We start from the raw sequence: 26,752 nt of genomic DNA on the forward strand, positions 1-26,752 counted from the left end.
TAAAAGTAAAATTCACAGCAACTTTGTTGCAATGCTGTATTGTAGTGAATGTCGAGAATTAGTATCTTTAACTTAGTTTTGGATACTTCCATCTAATCAACACTTACAAAGTGTTATATAACTTTATTCTTTCTCATTTATAGTAGAACTAGTTTCGGTCTATTGTTTAGACCATATTCAGCTACAATGAACTTAAGAACCGTACATTACAAACTATAAACAATGATAAATTATTCTATATTATAAAGTTTACATTCCTTTTCTTGGTGATATCTTTTATCTATAATTATAAAAAGAAGTGTCTGTCTGTCTGTCTGTCTGTCTGTCTGTCTGTCTGTCTGTCTGTCTGTGTGCGATGCCCAGCAAAATCTACAGCACGCAGAGATCTGAAATTTTGAACATAGGTAGATGGAAGTGTGTCCGAATGCACCTCAAAGCCGGAATTTTGATTTTCGCTTTCGTTGGTGAGTTATGAACGAAAAACCATCGGAAAACGTGCATTGGGATATGACAATCCAACGTGCTGTCACCAAGATTAAATGCATAGAGTCGCTGTCGCTAGGCAGCGTACATAAGATAGGTAGAGAACACAATATTCAAGGAGCCATTTTACGTCCAGGATGTAGGAAGCTGTTGTTTGGCCTCATATGTTGTGAGGGCATATGACGGTGTTGATGATGATTCGTCCGTCGGTCGGGGCGTTAAGTCTTGAGCTATTCGACAGGAGTGGTCTATGTGCCGGCGGCGGGTTTCATCCTCTTCATTCTTGCTATCATATATCATCAACAAATTAATCTAAAAAGCCACCTAATCGATGCTTTATTTCTTTTGCCTTTGGCAAACTTAAAAATACATTAACAAACACAGTACATGTTTCGACCACTTAGTGGTCATCTTCAGCTGTATATAAAAAATCTTAAATGATAACATTTAAAAGCAAGCACATTGGATCTTAAAAACAATATCCCATGGGAATCCAAAAACTATTGTTCTAGATGCTTTAAATGAATTGGAAGATGGGGGGGGGGGGGGTTGGGGGTAAGGAGATTTATGTGAATGATACTTAAATTACAGCATCGTTTACAATTGTGTTTAAAAAACTTAAATGTTGAAAAACATATTTAAAATATTTAAAAGCGTCTATGGTAAAATTCTTTTTGATAAAATTAGGTGGCGTGAATAAAAAGTTCGTGTTAGTAAAAATCTTCAGGCATTTGTGAGAAAATAATAACTTAATTAAAATTCGCGTCTGTGGTGCTGTTAAACACTTTGTTTTTAATAAACACACTTTAAAATATTCTAGAGTGTCTATGGTAAGGCACTTATTCAAAAACACTTGTGCTTGAATGAAAGTTTATGTCAGATGCACCGGTCTTCAGGTATTTATTGTTTATATTTAATAACTTCTTTGAGTGATATTCTTGTGGTTAAAAGGCCGTGTTGACTGTTTAACTTCCGAGAATTGCTCTTCGGAATGTGATAAAAGAAAGAAATTGTGTTAGTCGTTTAACTTGTTAAAACCCTGTGGTGGCTTCTGTTATACAAAATGGCGATCTGATTCGGGCAGCTTGCCTCGCGATCTGTAACCAGCAGGAGATCGTAATATATTAAAATATAACATATGATAAAAGTAAAAAGCTCCGAATTCTAAATAGATAGCGGGAAGATATTTGTATTCGAGATTGCGTGGCCTTGACTTACCTTGTCTGGCAAATGTTTAATCCGCGTTGCCTTGGAGAACTGCCTTCGTGCACGACCTAGTGTGATAGCGGTGTGACATGGTCTGATTGTTCGTGGAATATTCCGGAGAAAGGGGAAGTAGAGTTGTGTCGTCATCTAGTGCGTCTTGTGTGTGGGGAGGGATTACTGGTTGTGTTTCAGTGACGTCGTGTTCGAGTATTTCATTTGTTTGTCTTGTTTGTTTACTGCTTACCATTTCCACGTATTTACTGAATTGTTCGTATAGGAGGTTTTTTCGTTCGTTTCGTTTAGATTCCGTTCCCTGTTCTCTAGTTTATCGAGAGTAATGTGGATGTTTTCTAGGTTATTCATTAAACTTCCTTTGTTAATCCTACTGATAATTTGGAGATCTTGTCTGATGTTAGTGAAATTGTGATTTGCCTCCTTCATATGAGCTCCCATAGCAGAGTATCTTCTGTATTTCTCTGCATTAACATGTTCCTGATATCTAATTAAAAAGCTCCTCCCAGATTGCCCCACGTATGTTTTTTTGCACTGGGTACATGTCAATCTGTAAATGCCAGATTCCTGGAATTCGTCATCTTTAAGTTTATTGACTTTATTGTGATTAAAAAATCTGTGTTTTGTATTGTTGTTGGTTGAGAAAGCTATTTTGGTATTGTGCTTCTTAAACAATGTCGTGATTTCATAAATCCTCGGGTTGTTAAAGGTGAATTTAACGTATTTCTTTGCATTTTCCGATTGTTGCTTTAGTTTAATTTGTTGTTGATATTTGCACTTAGTAATGATTTTGTTAATGAATTTCAAACTGAAACCGTTATGTAAGGCTTGTTGACGAATGAAAGATAGTTCCTTCTTTCTGTCCGTATCTGTTAACGGGATTTCAAAGGCCCTGTTGACGAAACTGTAGTAGGCGGATTTCTTTTGTGAAGTGGGATGTAAAGAATCGCTTTTAATTGTAGTCGGTGTAAAAGTGGGTTTTCTGTGTATTTTAAACTGGAAATGGTTGTTTATCCGAATTGTTTGAATATCTAGAAAATTGAGTGTACCTTCTTCTTCTTCTTCCACTGTAAATTTAATGTTTCGGTCTAAAGTATTCAAGGTATTTAGAATACTTTGACTGTTATTAAGTTCTTTGTTTATAATGACAAAAGTATCGTCAACAAAGCGTACCCAGAAATCTAGTCGTTTAATGTGGCCTACTATCTGAGTGTATTCCAAGTGATCGAAGTATATGTTAGCTAAAATTCCGGAGGCCGGTGCTCCCATAGGTAGTCCGTCTTGCTGATAAATTTTATTATTAAAAGAAAAGAAATTATGGTTCAATACGAATTCCAGGATAGTTATGAAGTTTTCTATTTCAGGTTTACTGATGCGTTTATGGTCTAATAAATTAGTTTTTATAATCTTGATAGTGTCTTTTATAGGAATGTTCGTATACATGTCTTTAATGTCGAAAGATCTTGTTACGTGAGAATAAGTTAATTTGAAATCTTTAGCGGCCTTACAAAACTCTTTAGAGTTTTTTATCGAGGTTTTGGTATAAAAAACATAGTTTTGGGACAAAAACTTATGGATAAATTGAGAGGCTTTGTACGTAGGACTTTTCTGAAAATTAATTACTGGTCTAATAGGTACGTCCTTTTTTATGTAATTTAGGCATAGCTCTTGCCTTAGGAAGTCCAGGGTTCATATTTACGAGTTTATGGACTTCTTGGTCATTTAAAAGGAAGGTGCATTGCTTCAGTATTCCTTTCAAATTCCTTTGGATTTTTAGGGTGGGGTCTTTCTCAATTACCTTAAACTTGTTACTATTGAAAAAAGTTTCTGTTTTCTTAATGTATTCGGTTTCATTTAATATTACCACTGTTCCTCCTTTGTCGGCTTTTGTTATAACTACGTCATTTTGCCTAATTTTACGCTGAAGATCCTTCTCAACTTTTGAAATGGTGGAATTAGTTAATAATCCTTTAATTACGGAGGGAATCTTTTTCTTTGCTTCGTACCGTACATCATTTGAATGTCGACTGGAAGAGTTTGTATGGCCGTTTCTGTTTCTGCTAACGTTTGTATTAATTCTAGTTTGTTGTTGATACTTTGCCAATTATGATTTGGACCTTTGCCTAATATTTGTAGTTCTTGTTCTGTAAAAGTCGTGTCAGACAAATTTTTTACAGGGGGTGGGAGTTTTTCACAATTGAAAGGTGTTTTAGGTTGAGGCTTATATTGTTTAGTTAGGGCATTGCTTTTTAGGTTTTCTGACTTCTTATTCAATTACATAAAATCAGCTTCATGGTCCGTATCGCACTTCAATAGATTCACAATTAAGTATTTATTTACTTTCCACCTAGTCGATACAATGATTGCTTAAGGCAATTTTTAATGGTCAAAAGTGGTACATGTTTCGTATATTATCAACATCTTCAGCCACATAACACTGTTTAGATGAAAAATATATAAAATTGACAAAGTAATGCTTTAGAGGAAGTGTCCTTAAAATTAACATAAGATTGACAACATTAAAACAAACAAATAACTCAAGAGAAAATATATAAATTATTTCTACAATAGAAAGCAGTCGTCAAGGAAACACTTGTACAATATTCCATAGAGAATATGTCCTAATAAATATTCTTTTCTTAATAATTCATGAAAAAAGAGATCAATTTAAAAATTAAAAATTATACAATTTATAAGTAATTATCGAAATGAAGAAATCCTGAAATCACAGTGCGGCTCTTATTATTAATGTAGATGAAAATATAACTAATTCCTAGTTGTCAAATATTATTAAGCCTGCTTTCGTTTGGAACAGTAACTCCTGTAATTATTTCACAGTTTTGCGCCGGGTGTAATATTGATGATGCGTTCTTCCTTGCTCTTGCACCTGAGGAGGTGGAGGAGTGGGGGATATAGGTGTGTCAAGAACTTCCTTGCTGTCACCTATAGCTTCAACTGAGGAGGAATAAGTTGTAGGGCTATCTGTAGGTAGAGAAATTCCAATTCTTTTTTCGTGATCCTTCTCAAGCATTTTCAAATATACTAGAATTTGATAATATAATGGATTCTTATATTCTACAGCCTCATTAAGGTTATCATTTTTCTTTACAAGTTGGTCTAGATGAATGTATAGGTCTTCATATGTGTTCATTAAGCTGCCCTTTTTTAACTTTTTTATGATGGTCAGGTCTTGTTCTATGTTGGTAAATTTATGACCTGTGGCAGTCATGTGTGATCCCATTGCTGAGAATCTTCTATGTTTTTCAGCATTCACATGTTCCAAATATCTAACTTTAAAATTGCGGCCAGATTGTCCTATGTATGTATTCTTACATTCAAAATTGCATTTTCCACCAATAACAACATGAAACATATTATTTTCAACCATGATACAATAAATCTCTCGGAAAAAGATAAATTTTTTGATTCGGGAATATATAAACTCACATGCTTTGAATGTAAGAATACATACATAGGACAATCTGGCCGCAATTTTAAAGTTAGATATTTGGAACATGTGAATGCTGAAAAGCAGAAGATTCTCAGCAATGGGATCACACATGACTGCCACAGGTCATAAATTTACCAACATAGAACAAGACCTGACCATCATAAAAAAGTTAAAAAAGGGCAGCTTAATGAACACATATGAAGACCTATACATTCATCTAGACCAACTTGTAAAGAAAAATGATAACCTTAATGAGGCTGTAGAATATAAGAATCCATTATATTATCAAATTCTAGTATATTTGAAAATGCTTGAGAAGGATCACGAAAAAAGAATTGGAATTTCTCTACCTACAGATAGCCCTACAACTTATTCCTCCTCAGTTGCAGCTATAGGTGACAGCAAGGAAGTTCTTGACACACCTATATCCCCCACTCCTCCACCTCCTCAGGTGCAAGAGCAAGGAAGAACGCATCATCAATATTACACCCGGCGCAAAACTGTGAAATAATTACAGGAGTTACTGTTCCAAACGAAAGCAGGCTTAATAAGATTTGACAACTAGGAATTAGTTATATTTTCATCTACATTAATAATAAGAGCCGCACAGTGATATCAGGATTTCTTCATTTCGATAATTACTTATAAATTGTATAATTTTTAATTTTTAAATTGATCTCTTTTTTCATGAATTATTAAGAAAAGAATATTTATTAGGACATATTCTCTATGGAATATTGTACAAGTGTTTCCTTGACGACTGCTTTCTATTGTAGAAATAATTTTTATATTTTCTCTTGAGTTATTTGTTTGTTTTAATGTTGTCAATCTTATGTTAATTTTAAGGACACTTCCTCTAAAGCATTACTTTGTCAATTTTATATATTTTTCATCTAAACAGTGTTATGTGGCTGAAGATGTTGATAATATACGAAACATGTACTACTTTTGACCATTAAAAATTGCCTTAAGCAATCATTGTATCGACTAGGTGGAAAATAAATAAATACTTAATTGTGAATTCTTATTCAATGTCGCCTGTTTCTTGTTCATTAGACTCTCTACTTTATCTCTACAGTATTTTTGTACAGAATCCCATTCTAACGGTACCAAATTTATTGACGCTGAAAGGTGCGCTAGGTAAAGTTCCCGATTAAGGAAGGATTTCTTCCTATACATAAATTTGATTTCTCTCTTAAGCCATATACGGTTAACTGTTTTCTGGGTTGAAATTTGGAATACTGAGCGTATACTGTTTCTTTGTGTCCCTTTTAAGAAATTAGGAACCAGGTTGTTAATCAAACATTCTTTCAGGAATGTTATATCTGTGCTTACTTTTGCAAGTTTCATCTTTAGTTTAAGATAGATGTTCGTACTATTTCCTGCTTGGTTAGCATTCGTATTGCAAGCTGTCCACTTCATGGCCGTATCGATGAGTTTAATCAACAAATTAATCTAAAAAGCCACCTAATCGATACTTTATTTCTTTTGCCTTTGGCAAACTTAAAAATACATTAACAAACACAGTACATGTTTCGACCACTTAGTGGTCATCTTCAGCTGTATATAAAAAATCTTAGATGATAACATTTAAAAGCAAGCACATTGGATCATAAAAACTACATCCCATGGGAATCCAAAAACTATTGTTCTAGATGCTTTAAATGAATTGGAAGATTGGGGGGGGGGGGGTTTGGGGGTAAGGAGATTTATGTGAATGATACTTAAATTACAGCATCGTTTACAATTGTGTTTAAAAAACTTAAATGTTGAAAAACATATTTAAAATATTTAAAAGCGTCTATGGTAAAATTCTTTTTGATAAAATTAGGTGGCGTGAATAAAAAGTTTGTGTTTGTAAAAATCTTCAGGCATTTGTGAGAAAATAATAACTTAATTAAAATTCACGTCTGTGGTGCTGTTAAACACTTTGTTTTTAATAAACACACTTTAAAATATTCTAGAGTGTATATGGTAAGGCACTTATTCAAAAACACTTGTGCTTGAATGAAAGTTTATGTCAGATGCACCGGTCTTCAGGTATTTATTGTTTATATTTAATAACTTCTTTGACTGATATTCTTGTGGTTAAAAGGCCGCGTTGACTGTTTAACTTCCGAGAATTGCTCTTCGGAATGTGATAAAAGAAAGAAATTGTGTTAGTCGTTTAACTTGTTAAAACCCTGTGGTGGCTTCTGTTATACAAAATGGCGATCTGATTCGGGCAGCTTGCCTCGCGATCTGTAACCAGCAGGAGATCGTAATATATTAAAATATAACATATGATAAAAGTAAAAAGCTCCGAATTCTAAATAGATAGCGGGAAGATATTTGTATTCGAGATTGCGTGGCCTTGACTTACCTTGTCTGGCAAATGTTTAATCCGCGTTGCCTTGGAGAACTGCCTTCGTGCACGACCTAGTGTGATAGCGGTGTGACATGGTCTGATTGTTCGTGGAATATTCCGGAGAAAGGGGAAGTAGAGTTGTGTCGTCATCTAGTGCGTCTTGTGAGGGGGGAGGGATTACTGGTTGTGTTTCAGTGACGTCGTGTTCGAGTATTTCATTTGTTTGTCTTGTTTGTTTACTGTTTACCATTTCCACGTATTTACTGAATTGTTCGTATAGGAGTTTTTTTTTGTTCGTTTCGTTTAGATTCCGTTCCCTGTTCTCTAGTTTATCGAGAGTAATGTGGATGTTTTCTAGGTTATTCATTAAACTTCCTTTGTTAATCCTACTGATAATTTGGAGATCTTGTCTGATGTTAGTGAAATTGTGATTTGCCTCCTTCATATGAGCTCCCATAGCAGAGTATCTTCTGTATTTCTCTGCATTAACATGTTCCTGATATCTAATTAAAAAGCTCCTCCCAGATTGCCCCACGTATGTTTTTTTGCACTGGGTACATGTCAATCTGTAAATGCCAGATTCCTGGAATTCGTCATCTTTAAGTTTATTGACTTTATTGTGATTAAAAAATCTGTGTTTTGTATTGTTGTTGGTTGAGAAAGCTATTTTGGTATTGTGCTTCTTAAACAAATTCGTGATTTCATAAATCCTCGGGTTGTTAAAGGTGAATTTGACGTATTTCAGTGCAAATATCAACAACAAATTAAACTAAAGCAACAATCGGAAAATGCAAAGAGTTGACATCCAAACTAGCCGGTTAATTTGGTGTGGGTGAAACAACAGTAAGAGACATAAAGAAACAATAAGGAAAACCGGATCAATTTTTCTGCTAAGTGCGATCATTCATCATCCCAAAAACAAATGAGAACATCGGAGACTATGAAAATCTAGATGAAGCCATGATATGGTGGTTTAATTAAAATCAAGCGCAAGGTATTCCTGTGTCCGGTGCGATGTGTGCTGTGCAGGCAAAACGTTTTCACTGTCCCCTTGGTTTAGAAGGAGATTTTAAAACATCTTCTGGCTGGCTTACGCGGTTTAAGAAACGTTTCAGAATTTTAGAAATTACAAATAACAGAGAACGTCTCAACGCTGATACAGATGCTGCTGAGAAATTTGCTGATGAATTTCAATTGCAGTATTGCTGCTTTAAAGAAGAACTGCAGATCAACTCTGCTACAGGAATTGATTGAGGAAATCACTGACATTCCAACATTTTGGAAAGAATTAATTTTGTTGGATGCTCTTCACACAGTCAAAAAATCATGGGAGGAAATCACTGCTACTATGCTCGCATGGTCATGGAAATCAATTTTGCTACAATGCCATCATTACTGCAAAACCTGGATGAATGTCGAGATGCAGAAGAAAGTGACATAGTCGAGTGTAGAGATCAGTAAAGACAACGATGATTTCAGACACGAAAGTGGAATTTTTCTGTTGAAGAGGAAAATACGGACAATGTCAAGTGTGGGTGTGATACAATGGAAGTCTCAAACGTTTCCCACAGTCAAGCTAGTGTCTCTATACACACACTTATCTCTTATGTGGAAAACCAAGGTGAATTTTTGTTATCAGAATTGTTTTCTTGGGAAAGGTACGATCCAAAATTAGGAAAAGTGAGCGATCATCTAAAAAACAAAAAATGATGACAGATTTTTCTCACTAGTTATTATTGGTGTAATCCACAAGCATTTTGTAAAGCTCATGTATTTTTTGTTGTATATTCATTTTCCTCTGTTGTGTCTTGCAGTGTAGAGTAAAATGTTATCATTACTTTTTTGTTTGTTTATACATTTCAATATTTTAACCAATGACCTTGTTTTTACTAGGCTTAAAAGAAAAACTGTGGATAATTCGCTGTTTTCGGTAATTCGTAGAAGTTCGTGCATTAATTACAGCATATTATCTAGAGTCCACTGCCTTACAAAATGCTGCCTCTTTCTTCTTTACTTTCCATGGTCCTCTCTCTCTTTTGTTGTTGTGGAGGTTCTTCCAGAAAGGATAAATGAGTATATTATCTTAAAAATGGAGAAGATATTGGAGAAACCTGGTGCATTGTAGTGTGAGTTTGTGAGGTGAACTTTAAGGATAACAAATTTAAGTCAATGCAGCTGTAGAGTGTGACAAACACACAGATTGCTGCTTTCTCATCTGATAGGAAAAATATCCTGAAAAAGGGGCAAGAACATCTTGAGGCAGTATTACTGAAAATGTTTAATTCACTGAAAGGAAGTTATCTGATTTTCATGGCAATAAAGTTTTATATCATAGTCGTATCATGGTCGCAAAAGTTAACCGTATTGCTGCATCTTTTGATTTCTTTTCTGACCCAGATCTGGAGATTTTTATTCTTAATATTCAGTGTTCTCCTGTTTCACAGGTAGTATATATCTCCTTCTGACCAAACAGTCTTTCAAGTTTTGCTTATGTGTTTGTTTTATTTTTGTCTGTCATCATGAGGAAACCTCTAAAACAAGTTGTATACTTGGAGCAATACACTTCCTGATGTAAAAATTGACCAGACTCTTGTACAGAAGAATCAGCATCAAACTCTCTCCATGTTATGGTGTTGCTCTGTACATTTATCCAATACACATTTTTCTCAATAAACTTCTGTAGTTCTGAAAGAGACATGCAGCATTCAGAGCAATTTATCATTTAAACTTGTTCCAAAAGCATAGAATTCATGCTCTTCGCAAAGTGTAGATAGTCCTTTGTGTATTTAGTAGCCAAGAAATCTTTATTGATAATGCTTGTGCTCCTTCCTTTCAGACTTGTTTACACTTGGAGACTTAGAAACTGACTGTCAGGAAGTGTACATTCACGTTTAACTGCTGGTCAGAGGCATAACATTATATTGATATTCTTAGTAAGTTTAGATAAATGGAAATATATAAGCACAGATTTACTTTGTAGCACTACAGTAGTTAGAGGGCATGTTGGTAGCTAGAAGTAACTACTGTAATATATTATTGATCAACTATTGTGTGCAATTTGTGTACTTCAGATAAAAAATGTGGGAAAATGTGATAAATGTAAATACTGTATTCTTTACCTGAGGCATAGAAAATGAAATATTATGGCATTTTCTAAATGAATTCAGATCCCTTCAAAATCAAGACTGGCGTTCGACTAGGTGATGGACTTTCACCAATTCTCTGCAATTAGGTATTAAACAAAATCATGAGGGAATGGGAAATTAGACTACATTAAAAAAAATTTTTTTAAAAATAAGGAATCCATTTTGGGCAAAGAAAAGGAAGATTTGAGGTGAAGTGTCCTGCCTTTGCTGATGATATAGCAGTAATTTTGGAAAATAAATTACAAGCACAAATAATGGTGGAAATTTTACATGACGTAGCCATTAAAACTAAGGCTATATAAGATGGGTATGCTTAGCCGCCATTTTGGTTCATACATGTACAATGGCCATGTGATCAAACACTAGTTTCTCCTACCAGCGCTCACTTCATCACATTGAACGTATTGTTTTAATCACCGCTTGCATGGACAGAATAGTGCTATATTTGTGTGGATATTTATTGCATAATGGTGGGTTGTTCTGCACCTAATTGTAGTACCGGTAATGTCTCTACTGCGGGATATAGGTTGTTTAGATTCCTTTCTGGCTTGCATTATACCTCCACTGCCTCTGCTACACCTTCTACTTCAACTGCTGACTTAAATCTGCATCCAGCTCCCACTGACATTACTACACCCCTTAATTCAGTCACAGTGATCATTCAATATTCAGTTCTGCCCCCAAAGTCCGGCAACAGGAGTTAAACTTCCAAACACCACAGTTACAATATTTGTCAAAACTAACCTCATATGACAGAAATAATTTGTTTAACGTTGGTGATAGTACAACAAATGCATTATTGAAAACCAAGAGCTGTGGTAGGCAGGTCTTAAACTATGAACTTTCTAACTCAAGCTCTGAAACATTCGCATTTCTTAAAAAAATTGGGTGGTCTAAAGAAGCCAAATAGTGAAGTTAAGAAATCGGTTTGTAACTGCGAGGTCTTCTATAGGAACTATAAGCATTATATAATGCAAAATGGTGCAAATCTTGTAATGGAGAACACTTTGAATGATAAATGTATCAGTACATGTTCTCCAACGTGTTGTAATTGTGGACTTTAACAAGAATGTACGGAAACGAGGTAAAATGTACGGGACTACTTTGGAAAAGAAGAGAAAAATATAAACAAGGAATGTAATGTTATTGTTTTGTAAATACTGTAATAAAAGGAGACTGTAAATTTGTAAAATATTACTTAAATATCTTTTTTTTTTTTTTTTTTTTTGTGCTGCCTGAGCAAGTAACAAATGATGCAAACTTTTGAAGTTTAATAAGATGAGTCGTGTTGAGAAATAATACTACTTCTCCTCAAACCAGAGGAATCTCTGTCAAAAAAAGTACTGTTAACTTTGCCGAAGTCAAAATTTTTCAATATTCTCCACAGCTCGTGGGCCACTCCCCTTACAAGTCATTGTTAACTGAGTATCAGGTTGGGAGAGAAGTTTCAGCTATAGAAGTAGTTACCCTATTCCTACATTTTTCCGAATGTAATGTAAAACTACATAACATTTGTTTCATGAATGTTCGGTTGAATAAACTAAAATCCTCTGTTCAATATATCTGCATAAGCAGATGAGATTCATAATACTCACCAAAAATTAAGTTTATTTTGCACATAGAATGTCTTTTTTTTTTAAATACTGGTAAATAAGAAAAGATACTAAATTTTAGAAGAACAAAATAAACTAAAAGCATCCCAGTTACTTGGGTGTGTTCATCTTCGTACATCACATTTCAGCGTTATTTTTGTTCCAAGAATGTTTTTCTTATTCTTTCGACAACAGTGAATCAATTTCACGCAAGTATGAAGTACCGACTGAGATCATATGGTATCAAAATCTTCTATCACAATTTATATATCTTCGACACTGACCGATTACCACGTCAAATTCCACGGTTTAAGAATTACAGTAGCCTATATCAATACCATGGTGTCCCTCATTTCAATTGATGGTACCGCGGCTCATAGCTTACGAACATCCTATTCAACTTATCAAAAATATAATTATAATAATAATAAACTGATCTATTAGTAAGCCATTTTTTCTAATATTTCTCCATTGAGAGTACGTGCCTAGTTTGTTTGTTTATTAAAAGGCAAATTATCAACAAACTTGCTTTTACAATTACCGTCTCGAGTAAAAATTACACAATAATTAACGAAATATACTAATATTTATATTGAGTAACCGTTTGAGTAGTACCGAGAATGAGTATTTTTACAGTGTTTTAGTTTAGCATTATTTTCTAACGTGGAGAACAGTTAAAAAAGAGGGATATACAAGATTCGGGCGGTCAACTGCCTTACCAACGTAGTGCAGGAATGAACCATAATGGCGGGCGAGCATACCTAGTCTTTAGAGAACCCTAATTAAAACTAGTCTTCAAATTTTATATGAAAAAACTAAATATTGAACATATACACAGCAGAGAAAAGGTCTTAATAACACAGAATGGACATATTCAAACAGTTGATAAATTTAAATATCTGGTAGAATGGATCCAGTCAAATGGACTTGATAACACAGCCTGCAAAGAAAGACTGAAAAGTGGACACTCAACACTGTTACAACAAACAATCAGTATTGTTTACTGGCAAAAATCAAGACACCGCACAACTGTAAATAAATAAGAGGTATTATATGGATTAGAATTTTTAACATTGAACAAAAGAGGTGAAAAAGAGAAACTGGAAAAGAATGAAAGAAAAATAGTTAGAGAAAATTTGGTACCCCAAAAGAAAAGAGATATTTGGATGAAAATGAATATCTCTATCACAATATAGAGAAAATTAAGGATACAATTAAAAGATGAAGACTACAATATTCTGGTCACCTTCATAGAATGAACGCCGACACGCTAACTAAGATCTTTTATTATATCTCCAAATTAAAACACACCACCGGTTGGTTGGAAGAGATAGGATAGGATTTACAAAGACTGAAGATCACAGATAATATCATAAATAACAGGGTGGCCTTCCAGTAACAGATTACTTCTGTGGATTTTTTGCATTTGCAAATTCGATGTCAACCTCAGAGAGTGCTATTGGAGGAACAGAGGCAGGCAATCATTCGACGTATGAGGAAGTTCTGGGAGGAAAAGTAAAATACTGTACTGTAGTCTTAGGTTCTAAGCAGTCTATAATTGGCCAAATTCTTTAATAAAAAATAAAAAGTGATATTTTCTTGATGATTTCATTGCCATCAGCATTGTTTCTCATATATACAGTTGGCATGAAAGTATAGTTTCAAAATCCTATGAGGTGATTTGGAATTTATTTCTGTTGACTTTCACAAATATATTTTTTCCATTTTCAGTTTTTGGAGAGATGGTGACACGCTATGTGATAAATTTCAATTCACATACCAACAACCCACAAATTAAAAGTAGCAACTGGAAACACAAGAGCATAAAAGAAGAAGAGCCTGAAGGACCTCTGGTGGAAAGGAAATGCCCACAGTGTAATAATGATGTGATGTCCTATTCTACACTACAGTTGCGTTCTGCTGATGAAGGGCAGACAATATTTTACACCTGCACAAAATGCAAGTGAGTAAACTAAAATAAAGTACACATCATTACTTTGCCCTGAAACTGAATCATGTGTTTTATGACAGTATTTAGGATTGAGTGTTGAAACTAACTGTACTCTCTAAGTTTCTTGCCCTGATCTTTTCTGACCATATTTTCTCTTTTCTCATTGTTCAAAGTCTCTTAGCAGATAGCATATAGGGTAGCTCAGAAACTAATGCACCAATATAAATGGTCCGTTATTGGATATTATAAATTTTCCAGCTAACTCATTCGTGGTTGCCAGCATTTCACCCCAGTGCTAAGTTGGACTCATCAGTTGGTAAATAGCACCCCCCCCCCAAGACGCATGGTCGGTGCATACCGTGGAGGCCACTGTGTAGGCTACTTGAAGCCACGGGCAGTGCCATTGTACTATGGGAGACTTTGTCTTATTTCTAAAAATTGATGCCTGCCTGGCCATGAGATGATATAGATGTTGATTCCCATAGGGAACGTGAAATATTTGTCCCAAATGAGTAAATTTATAATACCAATATAAATGGTCTGTTATTGGACATTATAAATTTTCTAGCTAACTCATTCCTGGTTGCCAGCGTTTCACCCTAGTGTGCTAAGTTGGTCTCATCAGTTGGTAAATAGCACACCCACCAAGACGCATGGCTAGTGCATACTGTGGAGGCCACTGCATAGGCTACTTGAAGCCACGGGCAGTGCCAGTGCACTATGAGAGACTTTGTCTCATTTCCAAAAAGTGATGCCTGCCTGGCCGTCAGATGATATAGATTTTGATTCCCATTGTGAACCTGAAATATATGTCCTGAATGAGTAAATTTATAATACCAATATAAATGGTCCTTTAGGGAACCTGAAATATTTGTCCTGAATGAGTAAATTTATAATACCAATATAAATGGCGAAAGGCTGGCAACCAGGAATGAGTTAGCTGGAAAATTTATATTCGCTTTTAAATATATTACGCAGACATTATGCAACTTACACATTTGGTTTTTTTTTTCACAGAATGTACATTTGTCCTTCTTGTAAACAATATATTAACATTACCAATAACAGTTACCGCAATTCGCAGAATTTAGAAAAAAAAGGTATGCGAAGTTAAAAGTCTGTCCTATATAAACACTGATCGCTACGTTTAAAAGTTTATAAAATCGCATACATCAGGTTTATAACAATGGAATTTGTGGGGGTTATTAAGTATCGACTAGACGTTATTATGCATAAATCTCAATTTGTTTAGGTGGTAAGTTTCACATATATGTTAAAAGAAATGTACAAATGTAAACACGTGATGCCTGGAATTGGCCTATTTCTTCCATGGTGCGTAGATCCATGATCAGGCTTGGGAGCATCCCGAATTTCTTCATAACAATTTTATACCCTAATCGCCATGGATTTTCATCCGCTTCCTTAGACATTTCTCGCCACTTGTCGGCTTTACTCTTTTTAATTGTATTTCGCAGTCTTTTCTTCATAGTCTTATACCCTACTGAGAGAGCTTCATCATTGTATCGTGCTCTTTGTGTCCTTCGTCTGAGTCGCAGGCATTGTTTCCTCAGCTCAGCTCAGCTCAGCATATTTTTCTGCTGAATTGCAAGAATACTTTTCAACAGGCCCCTGGTGATGTCCAGTTGTTCTTCCTCTTATAATAATAATAATAATAATAATAATAATAATAATAATAATAATAATAATAATAATAATAATAATAATAATAATAATAATAATAATAATATTTTTTTTTTGTTTTTTTTTTTTTACGAGGGATTGTGGAAAATCTTCAAAAGACACTTGTGAAGGGTCCGCACACCACAAGTGTGTGGGATTCTTACCCACTAAAAACCACACACCCTTTTCGCACGATGTGTATCATCACCCCGGAACCGCTCTCGCATTACCTCAGGGTGATATCGTGCTTTGTCTTTCAGACGTCTTCTTTCTTCATTTCTCCTTTACGAACATTCGTATGCTTCCAAATCCTTCTTCTTCTGACGAAGGATGTTCTCCGCGTACACTGCCACGCGATCCCAGGATTCCTGGTTTCGCAGCATCACCGAAATAATATTATCTGCTGTCAATTCTCCTAGTTCAGTTTCCACACAACTCCTCTGAATCGTCCAGTGGCCGCATACAAAAAAGGTGTGAAATATGTCATCAATGTCATCACAGTATATGCATGCTGCGTCATTCGCTCTGCCCACTTTGTGCAGGAATTTCCGGAAATATCCATGCCCTGTTAGAAGCTGCGTGAGGTAGTAATTTACTTTACCATGGGCCCTTTCAACCCAGATATCCAAGCGTGGTATCAGTCGCTTGGTCCATTTGCCTCGAGGTCCACTTTCCCATCTGAGTTGCCATCGCCTCATCCGTTGACTGAAGGCATGCTTCTTTGCACATTTCTTTCCCAGCTCTCCTTGGGTACGCCAGATTTCATGTCGCTCCAATGCAAGTAGGTCTATTGGGGCTATTGCTGCCACCGTGAAGATTGCAGGTTCGGAAACCGTGCAGTATGCGCATGCAATACGTAAAGCCGCTCTCCGTTGTACGGCAGCTATCCTTCTCCGATACCAAGCGAATCTCAAGGATTCAGCCCAGATTTCAGAGCCATATAGGAGCACTGACTGAACCGTCGACATGAGAAGACGTCATTTGCTGGATTTCGGACCTTTAATATTTCCCATTAGTCTGCTAAGTGCAGTCATGTATTTTACTGCCTTGTCTGTCGTTCTCTGAATATGATTCCAGAATGTGAGCTTGGAGTCAAGTGTCACTCCTAGATATTTTGTGCTCGCAGATGTTTCAATCACTAACTCTCCAACAGTCATTGGTACAAGAGTTTCGATCCTTTTCCTTGTCAGAAGAACTATCTCCGTTTTGTGTTCGGCTAATATTAGACTGTGGTTCATCATCCATTCTTTTATGCACCGCATCACCTGGTTCAGTTTGATTTGAGCCATTTTAACATTACGAGCTACTATCAAGGCGGCCACATCATCATCGTAGCCCACAAGCTTCGTGTCCTCTGGCATCTCCAAACGTAACAAGCCATCATACATTATGTTCCAAAGATCTCGACCAAGGATCGATCCCTGCGCTGCACCAGCCGTCAGGCGTTTTGTCTTTTCTCCATCTTCCGTATCATACAACAGAGTGCGATCTTTGAAGTAATCTCTCATTATGTGCATAAGATATTGTGGTAGCTTGAAAGTTTCCTCAAGAGCTACCAACATGTCGCTCCATCTTGCCGAATTGAAGGCATTCTTCACATCCAGGGTCACAAGAAGTGTCAATTTACGGGAATGATGGTTGCCCATTTGTGCCCTTTCTGCTGTATTCACCACCTCCCACACTGCATCTAGCGTCGAGTGTCCTCTCCGAAATCCATGTTTGCGAACAGATAGATCCCCTGCTAGTTGAACTGCTGAGAGGATTCTGGGCTGCAGAAGTTTCTCCAGGCCTTTTCCGGCTGTGTCCAGCATACATAAAGGTCTATAACCGCCAAGTTTTCCTTTGCTGATCAGAACCAAACGAGCCATTTTCCATCGGGGACTAAAAACACCTGTTTGCAGGCAATGATTGTACATATTCAGCAACAGTTCTGGACATAGTTCTGCTATTATCTTTAACACTTCTGTAGGTATACCATCTGGTCCTGGAGTTTTCTTGTTTCTAAGAGAGCTAATAGCTCTATTCAGCTCTTCTACAGTGAAAAGGGGTATATCATCCAGTTCTTTTTCGTCATCACAGTCATCACAGTCTGGATGGTCTGGGAATAGTGTATTCACAATTTGTTTAATTGTTTGCGGATCCGCACTCGGGGTTGAAAATGTCCCGAGTTTCTTCATTACAATCTTATAACCTTGTCCCCATGGATCATCTTCTACTTCTTTAGCCAGTGCCCACCATTTATCAGCTTTACTTTTTCTGATTGCATTACGGAGTTCCTTCTTCGCTGACTTGTACTCCGCTGTGACTGAGGTATTCTCTTGACTGCCTCTCATCCTTTGAGTCCTGCGTCGAAGTCGCAGACAATTCTTTCTCAGTTCAGCAATCTCTTCGGTCCACCAGTACGCTGGGCGCTTGCTATTTCGCGGTCTCCTTCGGGGCATTGAGGCGTTGCATGCTTGATGGGTTAGCTGCATAGTGAGTTCAACACATACACCAGCTGCTTCTTTCCCTCTACGAGTAGAACATTTTTAAGTTATGTTCTCCATTCCATTCCGTATTACATCAATGAACGTTTCCTTGTCAATACCGGCTACATTCCACCGTGCTGGTCTGCGCAAGATGTTTCTTTCTTGAGGAGATTCTTGGAGCAGTCGAAAGATGATATATTGGTAATCGCTCCCCGTGTAGTTCTCAATCACTTGCCATTCAGAAATCTTAGGCGTAATATCCTCTGATGAAAAGGTTACATCCGGTATTGTTCCCTGGTATCCTGGCCGTCGGAATGTTGGCACATTTCCAATGTTGTTGACCACCAAACCCGTTCTGGCTGCCATCTCCATTATACGACGTCCTCTGGAGTCTGTTTGTGGCATGCCCCATTCCAACGCTTGAGCACTTACGTCACCAGCGACCACTAGTTTTTTTTCCATTCTGCGTATTACATCCTCAAGACCATCAATTTTCATCTGAAAGTTGGAAACAGATTCATTTGGCGTAAAATAACAGCTTACAATAGTGATTCCCCCAGTCTGTACCCAAACAAAACCGTCATCGCATCCATGCTGTGTTACTGGGACTTTTCCTAGATCTGGTATCCAAATTGCAGCTGTTCCGAGGTTATCCACAAACCACCCTGGATGGTCCCTCTCTTGATATGGTTCGCTAATAATAACGATGTCTACTTCCATCTCGTAAATCAACTGTGTCATAAGATCGTTAGCTGTTTGACTCCTGTGCATGTTTGCTTGAAGTATTCGCATCATTTACTGTGATTTTTTGCCTTCTCCAGAGCTTCACGAAATATTGCACATGCTCCCGATCCAGGAATGTGATTTCGTTTAGTTTCATTGACACCCTTGTCTGTACAAAGCATACATCGTGGATTGTTCTTTTTACAGTCTACTGCCTTGTGGCCAGATTCTCCACACTTAAAACAGAGCTTACTTCTGTCGGGGCCTGTGCAGTTTCTTGCCAGGTGACCATATGATAGGCATCGGAAGCAGCGAGGTAACATGGTTCTAGCTCCTACTCTGAGTATAGCCATCCTATCTTAATTCTTCCTGCTTCCAGTAATTTCTGAGCGTCCTCGTCTTTGGTTTCGAAGATGGCAAGTTTCTGTCCCCAGCTGTTTGGTTTCGAGATCGATATTTTAAGTTCTCCATGGGGATTTCCGGAATCTCGTCTTACAGCTTCCTCCACGCTGCGGCGGTAGTGACGCCATCCATGTCTCGAATCTCCAGTGTAGTTCGGGGGATTAACGCCTTTACATCGCCATCACGTCGGAGGGCATCTCTCAGAGAATTACTGAATACCTCCCTATTTTCAATCTTAGTTGTTTTGTTGAATTTAATAAGGACAGCTCCAGCTCTTGTTTTACGGATGGATCGAATGCCTGCTCCACTGTCTTCCGGCTTCACCCTGTTCCTGATATCCTTCAAAACATCAGCGAAAGTCTTACCGTTCATCGGTTTGATGATTACGGCTTCTGTACGACTCCTAGATTTCGAATGAGGTTGTTTCCCACTTTCGCTAAGCACTGTAGTTTCAAGATCATTACTGGCCTGTTTCGTTGGAATATCTTCGTGCTTCCTATCCTCACTCTTCTTCTTTCTCTTCTTCTTTGACAGAAACGTCTCCCATTTTCCTTGATCTTCCTCCTCCGAGTCATTTGTCACTGGTGATGTGTTGGACAATTCCTTATTCTCCATGGTAATTGGTCTCTGCTTTTGTTCTTCTGCAGATTTCTTCCATGACATCCTGCATGCTGCTCCAGCCTCTAAAGCTTCTGCCAGCTTCATGAGGCCATTCTTTATTTCCGTTTTGAGATTTTTGAGAGGAATAGCCATTATGTTCTTTAACAGTGATCTTGCAGTCTCAAGATGCACCTCTTCTTTGTATTGATTATCCATTATCTGCCGACTGATATCATCAATCAGATTTAGGTCAATACTCCTACCATTTTGGCCATTGTGGATACTTTCCCTTGATACACCAGGGAGCTGCACTGTATCACACAGAATGTCTGCTTCTGCCATCATGCCAATGTGAGAGTATAGCTGGCCGTGTCTCGAGTCAAGGAGATGAAGTTGTGAGTAGGTGGCTGGGAGCGCTTACACTATAAAGCGATCGTCTATCTACCGCAGTGTACCTTCTACGTGATTTTGATCTTTGGCAAGATGGCTGCTCACAACAGGATTATTTCACCGCAAACTTTTCAATATTTCACTCAATATTCTGTCGTTCCAGTTGTAAACAAACACATCTACCATGCAATGGGGCTTAAAATAACCATACAAGCTTGTTTCGGTGAGTGCCTTCACAATATAAACCCACTTTCTTGAGGTATTTTGTAGCTGCGAAGTTCATGCGTCCTTTCATCTCCAACAATCCAATAATAATAATAATAATAATAATAATAATAATAATAATAATAATAATAATTGTAGTCTTGGCTGCCATGTTCAAACATTTTTATTCCCTGCCATATAGGTAGGGTGTATGCCAATTTTCCATATGTATCACTGAAGATTTTTTACATGCTGATATCATACTCTAAGGGTTTCCTTCCACCGTTCAAAAATCCACTACCTCTGGTGTGTTTGAACCCATGGTCACGGGATCATAATGTCGACACTCTACCATTGATCCACACAGTACATTAGATCAAGCCTGCAGACTTTTCATTAGTGAAAGTACTGTTATATTCTCACTTTCCAGCTAATTTTTTTATTGTAATACAGAACACATAAAAATATTTCAACCTTTAAAATTAACAATATTGTAAAAGTACACTATGTCAAACTTCCAAACAATTCTCTTATGTGGTTTTTTTTTTGGCTACTTGTTTAACTTCACACTGACACATCAAAGGTTTTCGGCAACGGAGGGATGGGAAAGAGCTAGGATTGGAAATTTAAAGATATAAACTCCATTTTTGTTTCTGTATTGAAAAGGTTGAACCTTAAAAAACTTTAGGATTGGAAAGGTAACGACCATGGCCTTAATTAAGGTACAACCAACTTCAGGGCTGTTGATGGTGGGATTTTAACCCACGTTCTCCTGAGTGCAAGCTCGCAGCTGCGCCACCCTAATCCTGTGACCGATTCGCTCGGTGTGTTCTTGTTGAATTACAAGCACATGCCTAGTGTCGTCAGTTGGGATGGTCGCTAGGGATACAGTAGAACTTCGATTATACGTTCCCGGAAACTATGTTTTGCCGTATTATTCGTTCAAATTTCATGGTCCCGCGGGCATGCTAATTAAGTCACGTTGTAAAAATTCCACATTAACCGTTCCTCGAAGAAATGATTTCCCGGATCAACCGTCCTGAAATTTCAGTCCCATCAATGCTAAATCCTCGATCACACGTTTTTCAAGAAACTGTATCTCACGAAAGGACGTCTACAGCATGCTTATGAATCTTGGTGTTAATGTCTTGTCATTGCAGTAATTTGAGGAAGTACTGTACTTGAAAAACAATCGGCGGTGAACTTGCATAAGAGAACATCTTAGCATCGCATTCAGGTGGTATCCTCAGAAATTATAAAGTAGAGAGTGGCCACAACAATTGGAAGGAGGCAGAGTGCATTTCGACAGCTCTTCTTGAAGACGGTACGTCAAATGTTCGTAGGTACTTGTAAAACGTCTACATTATGTCCTAAGATGTTTATTTTTTTACTTTTTCTCGAGTGTATCGCCAAACAGGTTTTCGGCACTTCCCTCAGGGCACTGTATAATCACTGGGCTTTCAGGCAGGAATCGAAACTGCTCATTCTTAAGTAACACACATTTAGTATTTTAATATTGTCGTGTACGGTTATGTTATCAAGACAACAACAGATGTTGCACCTTACATACATAAAGCCATGGGAGGTTTTGGGATTATGAACATTAAAATAAGAATTATAAGAATAATAATAAGAATGTTATCGAGACCACAACAGATGGTGCACCTTACATAAGTAAAGCCATGGGAGGTTTTGGGATTGCCTATTACTGTTTTGTTCCTATAATATCCCTTTCAGACTGTGTACGCACAATTGTGCGGGTTGGTATTTTATTTATGTTGAGCTTATTTGATGTTTTCTTGGCACTAGACCGGACTGCAGTGCTTTTGCGGGACACGTAGCATGTACTTCAGTTGTTTTTATTTAGCGCTTGACCACCAGGGGGCAGGAAGAAGAGTTTAAAAATACAGTTCATCGGCAAGATGGCGGGAAGCAGTAATGCCTAAAATAAGTATTTATTTTTTGCATTCATATTAATCTAGAAGCTCTACTGAATATCAGAATATAATCAATGAAGTATGCAAATTGTTTAGCAAACGTAAATTGTGAACTTACAACATCGTACGTAATACCATGAGGTTTTGAATGTTGATATGCACAAGTGTGCCGGCTAGGTTTTCCTACAGGCAATGCATGCAAGAGTGCTGGGTGCTGCCACCAAAAGGACTGTGAAAGAACTCGTACTCTACGTGAGAAATTTAATGTATAAGATTTTAATTGTTTAAAATACATTGTTCCACACTGTAAAATAGAACATTTAATCATGTACATGTGTATATTCACTTGTACTGAGCTCATTTTTTTTTTTGTAAGTAGTGAATTGACAGGCACAATTGTGTGGGTTCTGTTTTTTAGCTGAAAGATTTCATTTTGTAAAATAAACTATAAAAACATGTATTTGAGAGCATTTTAGTAAGTTTTTGACGTACAAACGAAAATACACACCTCCAGTTTTCTTTCAGATCCAATGACAAGGTGCTGCTGCCAAAAGGGCAGTAAAAGCAAAACTCATCCTCGGTGTAGAAAATGTAATATTTACTTGTGTTTGAATGAAGATTTAATTGTTTTAAATTATTCCCCACTGTAAAATAGAACATTTGATCATGTACATATGTATGTATATTCACATGCATTGAGGTAATTTTTTTTGTAAGTAGTGAACTAAGTCCTGACATGCACAATTGTGTGGGTGCTTTTTCTCAGATGTTAATATTTATTTTGTAGAATAAACTAAAAATATATGTATTTAGGTGCATTTTAGTCAGTTTTTGACATACAAACAAAAATTCACACCGCCAGTTTTCTTTCAGGTCTGAAAGGGATAAAAGACTGAGAATTTCACATGTTTGTGTTAAAATGTTATAAATGTTATAAAAACCGCAGTTGTTTTATTTGCGCACGTTACATCTCACCATAAGATAGCTTGCACTCATACCGATTTGTATAGCGAGCGTGCTTTCCAGCTGAGCTCAAGGTCATCAATAACCATAATTCTGGAAGTGTTAATGATATTTGTTCTCTTTCCAGTTTGATTGTGATTGGTGATGGGCAGAATTTAATATAATGCATTCGAGAACTTAAGAATCGATACTTACATTTGAACCATATTCTCGAGTTCAAACGGTTCAACATAACCTTTAAAAGTCGATGTAGGCCTAATTTACACGGTACAAGATTTCCATAAACTGACTACGAACAGTATAGAAGATCCATAATCGTGCAAGAGTTGAATTCTATAGGAGCACAATTACTTATTCAATTATATTGAATTATATTTATCTATATACTTTCTTTCCTGCAACTGAAGAAAATTACTGGATCATCAAGCTATTCTCCATTTTACTTTGGCGTTTGAAACCACAGTGCCTGATGTTAAATATATCGCGCTGATCACCAGGAGCTGGCAAGTCACTTTAACAGATCTACTAATCTTCAACTCCTGCACGATTATGGATCTTCGTATGTGTTTGATTATGATATGACTTTGTGCCTGACAGTGTTTAAAAACTAGCTCATTTAACCGTTCTCTGCTATTCATAAGCATTATAAGATTTTGCCTAACACTGCGTGTGCCATACTGCCGCTCAGAAAATTACGCACTGTTTTCTTTTAAGTGACTTACATTTTATTGCCTCTTCTACTGATCTATTATCTCCTTTTCCTATGCAGTGTTTTTCATGTTTTAATCGGCTGATGATGACCTGGACTAGGGTCGAAACCGGTACCACTTCTACTTATTATTAAATAAGAATGTAATTCACTACATTTCTTATTCTTTTGTATTGAATAGGTTGAATCTCTTTATCAATTATTTCAATTTTAACTATAATATTCTTCAATACGGAACAATGAAATTTTTAACTTTAAATATGAACAGTATAGCGGTGACCAAATTACAATGGAAGATAAAAACAAAAAAGGATTTTGCCATAATTTTGGGTGCTTTTGTATCTAATGTGCTTCATTTTTTTAGATAAGAGAATTAAAAACTACATGTGGTCGATTGTTGTTTGGCTGATCAAAGTTGCTGAAATAAAAGAAGTTTTCAGAGAAAACTGACAAATTTTCCCTGGTAAAACTGAATGTACCTCCCCCATGGTCTGGTACCTTGACGTGGTGGGGAGGCTTGCGTGCCTCAGTGATCGCGAGAGCGATGCCGGCGGGAGCTTCGGCTCCTGGCAGGGTCACCCTTGCCGGTAAGGTCGAGGGTGAGGGGCCAGACTAAATGACAGACCTTCAGCTGTAGGTCCTGAAGGAAGAAAATCTTTGTCTCAGGGAGTAGGGAATGAGAACACCATCAGTCCTGAAGTCGCAGCATGGCAGGGGCAGAGGCCAAAAGAGGGCAGCCCCCTCACTGCCCTATAGACACTGTGGGCCCATATCTCACAAGCCCGAAATAACTTCCATGAAAAGTCAAAACGAGAGATACACCGGACTGCTGAACCCGATGGCAACATGGCGAGGGAAAAGGATTATGAGATTTGGAACATGGAATATAAGAGGATTAGCTGGAAAGGAGAATGAATTAGTGGCGGAATTCGAGAGAGCAAGACTTGTAGTGCTGGCACTGACAGAGACAAAAAGGAAAGGTCAAGGAGTGGATACAATGGTGAACGATCATGTACTCATTTATAGTGGAGTTAGCATCAGACTAAGGGCCAAATCAGGAGTAGCACTACTGATCCACAAGAACTTCAGAAACAAGATTCAAGAATGGAAATTCCACACGGATAGAATTCTAACGGTCCGCATACGATTAGATCCAGAGATGGAGCTGATGACATTTATTGTGGTTTACGGAGTGAACGACGATGTAAGAAAAGAGGAGAAGGATAGGTTCCACGAAAAGCTCCAGAATGTGGTGGATGACACTCGAGGGGACATCATTGTATTAGGAGATCTCAATGGCAGAGTCGGAAACCAGTCAGAGGGAAGTGGCGGAGCTGTTGGCCGGCATGGTGAGCCTGTGGTTAACAACAATGGTGAGAGGATTGTTGATTTCTGCATTGCCAATAATCTCGTCGCAGTGAACACCATGTTCCGCATAAGATGATACATATGTACACGAGGGAGGAACCCAGCCGAGATGAGCGCTCCATCATAGATTATGTGTTAGTGAAGAGAGATCACCTCCAGAAGGTGACAGATTGTCGAGTATACCGTGGCTACAAAATAGGAAGTGACCATTTTCTCTTGATAACAACAATGGAAACAACAGCAAAGGTAAAGAGGAAACAACCTAAGAACAAGAAGCAAGAAAAGATTAAGGTGTACAAGTTAAGAGAGAACAGGGAGGTACAGGAGCAGTTCACACAGGAAGTGGAGGAGGAGTGTCAGAGGATAGAGGAGAGGATCGAGGAAATGGACCTGGAGGGAAAGTGGAACATATTCAAGAAGATACTATTAGAAGTGGCAAGTAAAGTATGTGGAACAACAAAGGTGGGGGAGTACAAGAAAAGAACAAGCTGGTGGAATGATGATATCAAGGAAGAAGTAAGAAAGAAAAAGGAAATATGGAAGAAATACTTAAGAAGCAAGGATGCTGAGGACCATGAGATGTATAAGGAACAAAGAAGAAAGGTTAAAGACCTAGTGAAAACAGCAAAAAGACAGTCTTGGGAAGAATTCGGCCAAAGAATGGAGAAAAATTATAAAGAGAACCAGAAGCTGTTCTATAGAACACTGAAAAACATGAGAAAGGAGAAACAATGCCCTCTAAAGTTTATAAAAGATAAGGAAGGGAAAATCTTAACAGAAGAGAAAGAAATAATGGAGAGATGGAAAGAATTTTTTAATGATTTACTGAATGGAAATGAGAATGAAGACAGCCCATGGTCAAGTGAGGAAAGAGAGGAGACGGGGGGAGAAGGAGTACAAGAAGAAGGAGAGGACTTAAGGATAAATGAAATGCAGTTGGCTATTAAACAATTCAAGAATGGGAAGGCCCAAGGACATGATGGAATCGCCTCAGAAATGATTAAGAACTTGGGAAAGAAAGCAGAAAACTTTCTATTCAAGATAATGGTGGAGGCCTGGAGAACAAAAAAGGTACGTAGAGATTGGGAGGTAGCAGTCATCATCCCCATCTTCAAGAAAG

The 26,752-nt window shown here is 37.3% G+C and overlaps 1 protein-coding gene across 6 annotated transcripts in view; it reads left to right on the top strand.

Moving 5' to 3' along the window:
* The window catches only part of Polr1H (RNA polymerase I subunit RpI12), a 68,896-nt gene that overhangs the window by 24,166 nt on the left and 17,978 nt on the right, over nucleotides 1–26,752 (top strand). For all 6 annotated transcript variants that reach the window (XM_068227221.1, XM_068227219.1, XM_067145443.2 and 3 more), the window contains one exon: nucleotides 13,969–14,200. In XM_068227221.1, the coding sequence (XP_068083322.1) occupies nucleotides 13,969–14,200 (232 nt within the window). The remainder of the gene's footprint in view (nucleotides 1–13,968; nucleotides 14,201–26,752) is intronic.

This window comes from Anabrus simplex, chromosome 4 (assembly GCF_040414725.1).
Source record: "Anabrus simplex isolate iqAnaSimp1 chromosome 4, ASM4041472v1, whole genome shotgun sequence".
Classification (NCBI taxonomy): domain Eukaryota; kingdom Metazoa; phylum Arthropoda; class Insecta; order Orthoptera; family Tettigoniidae; genus Anabrus; species Anabrus simplex.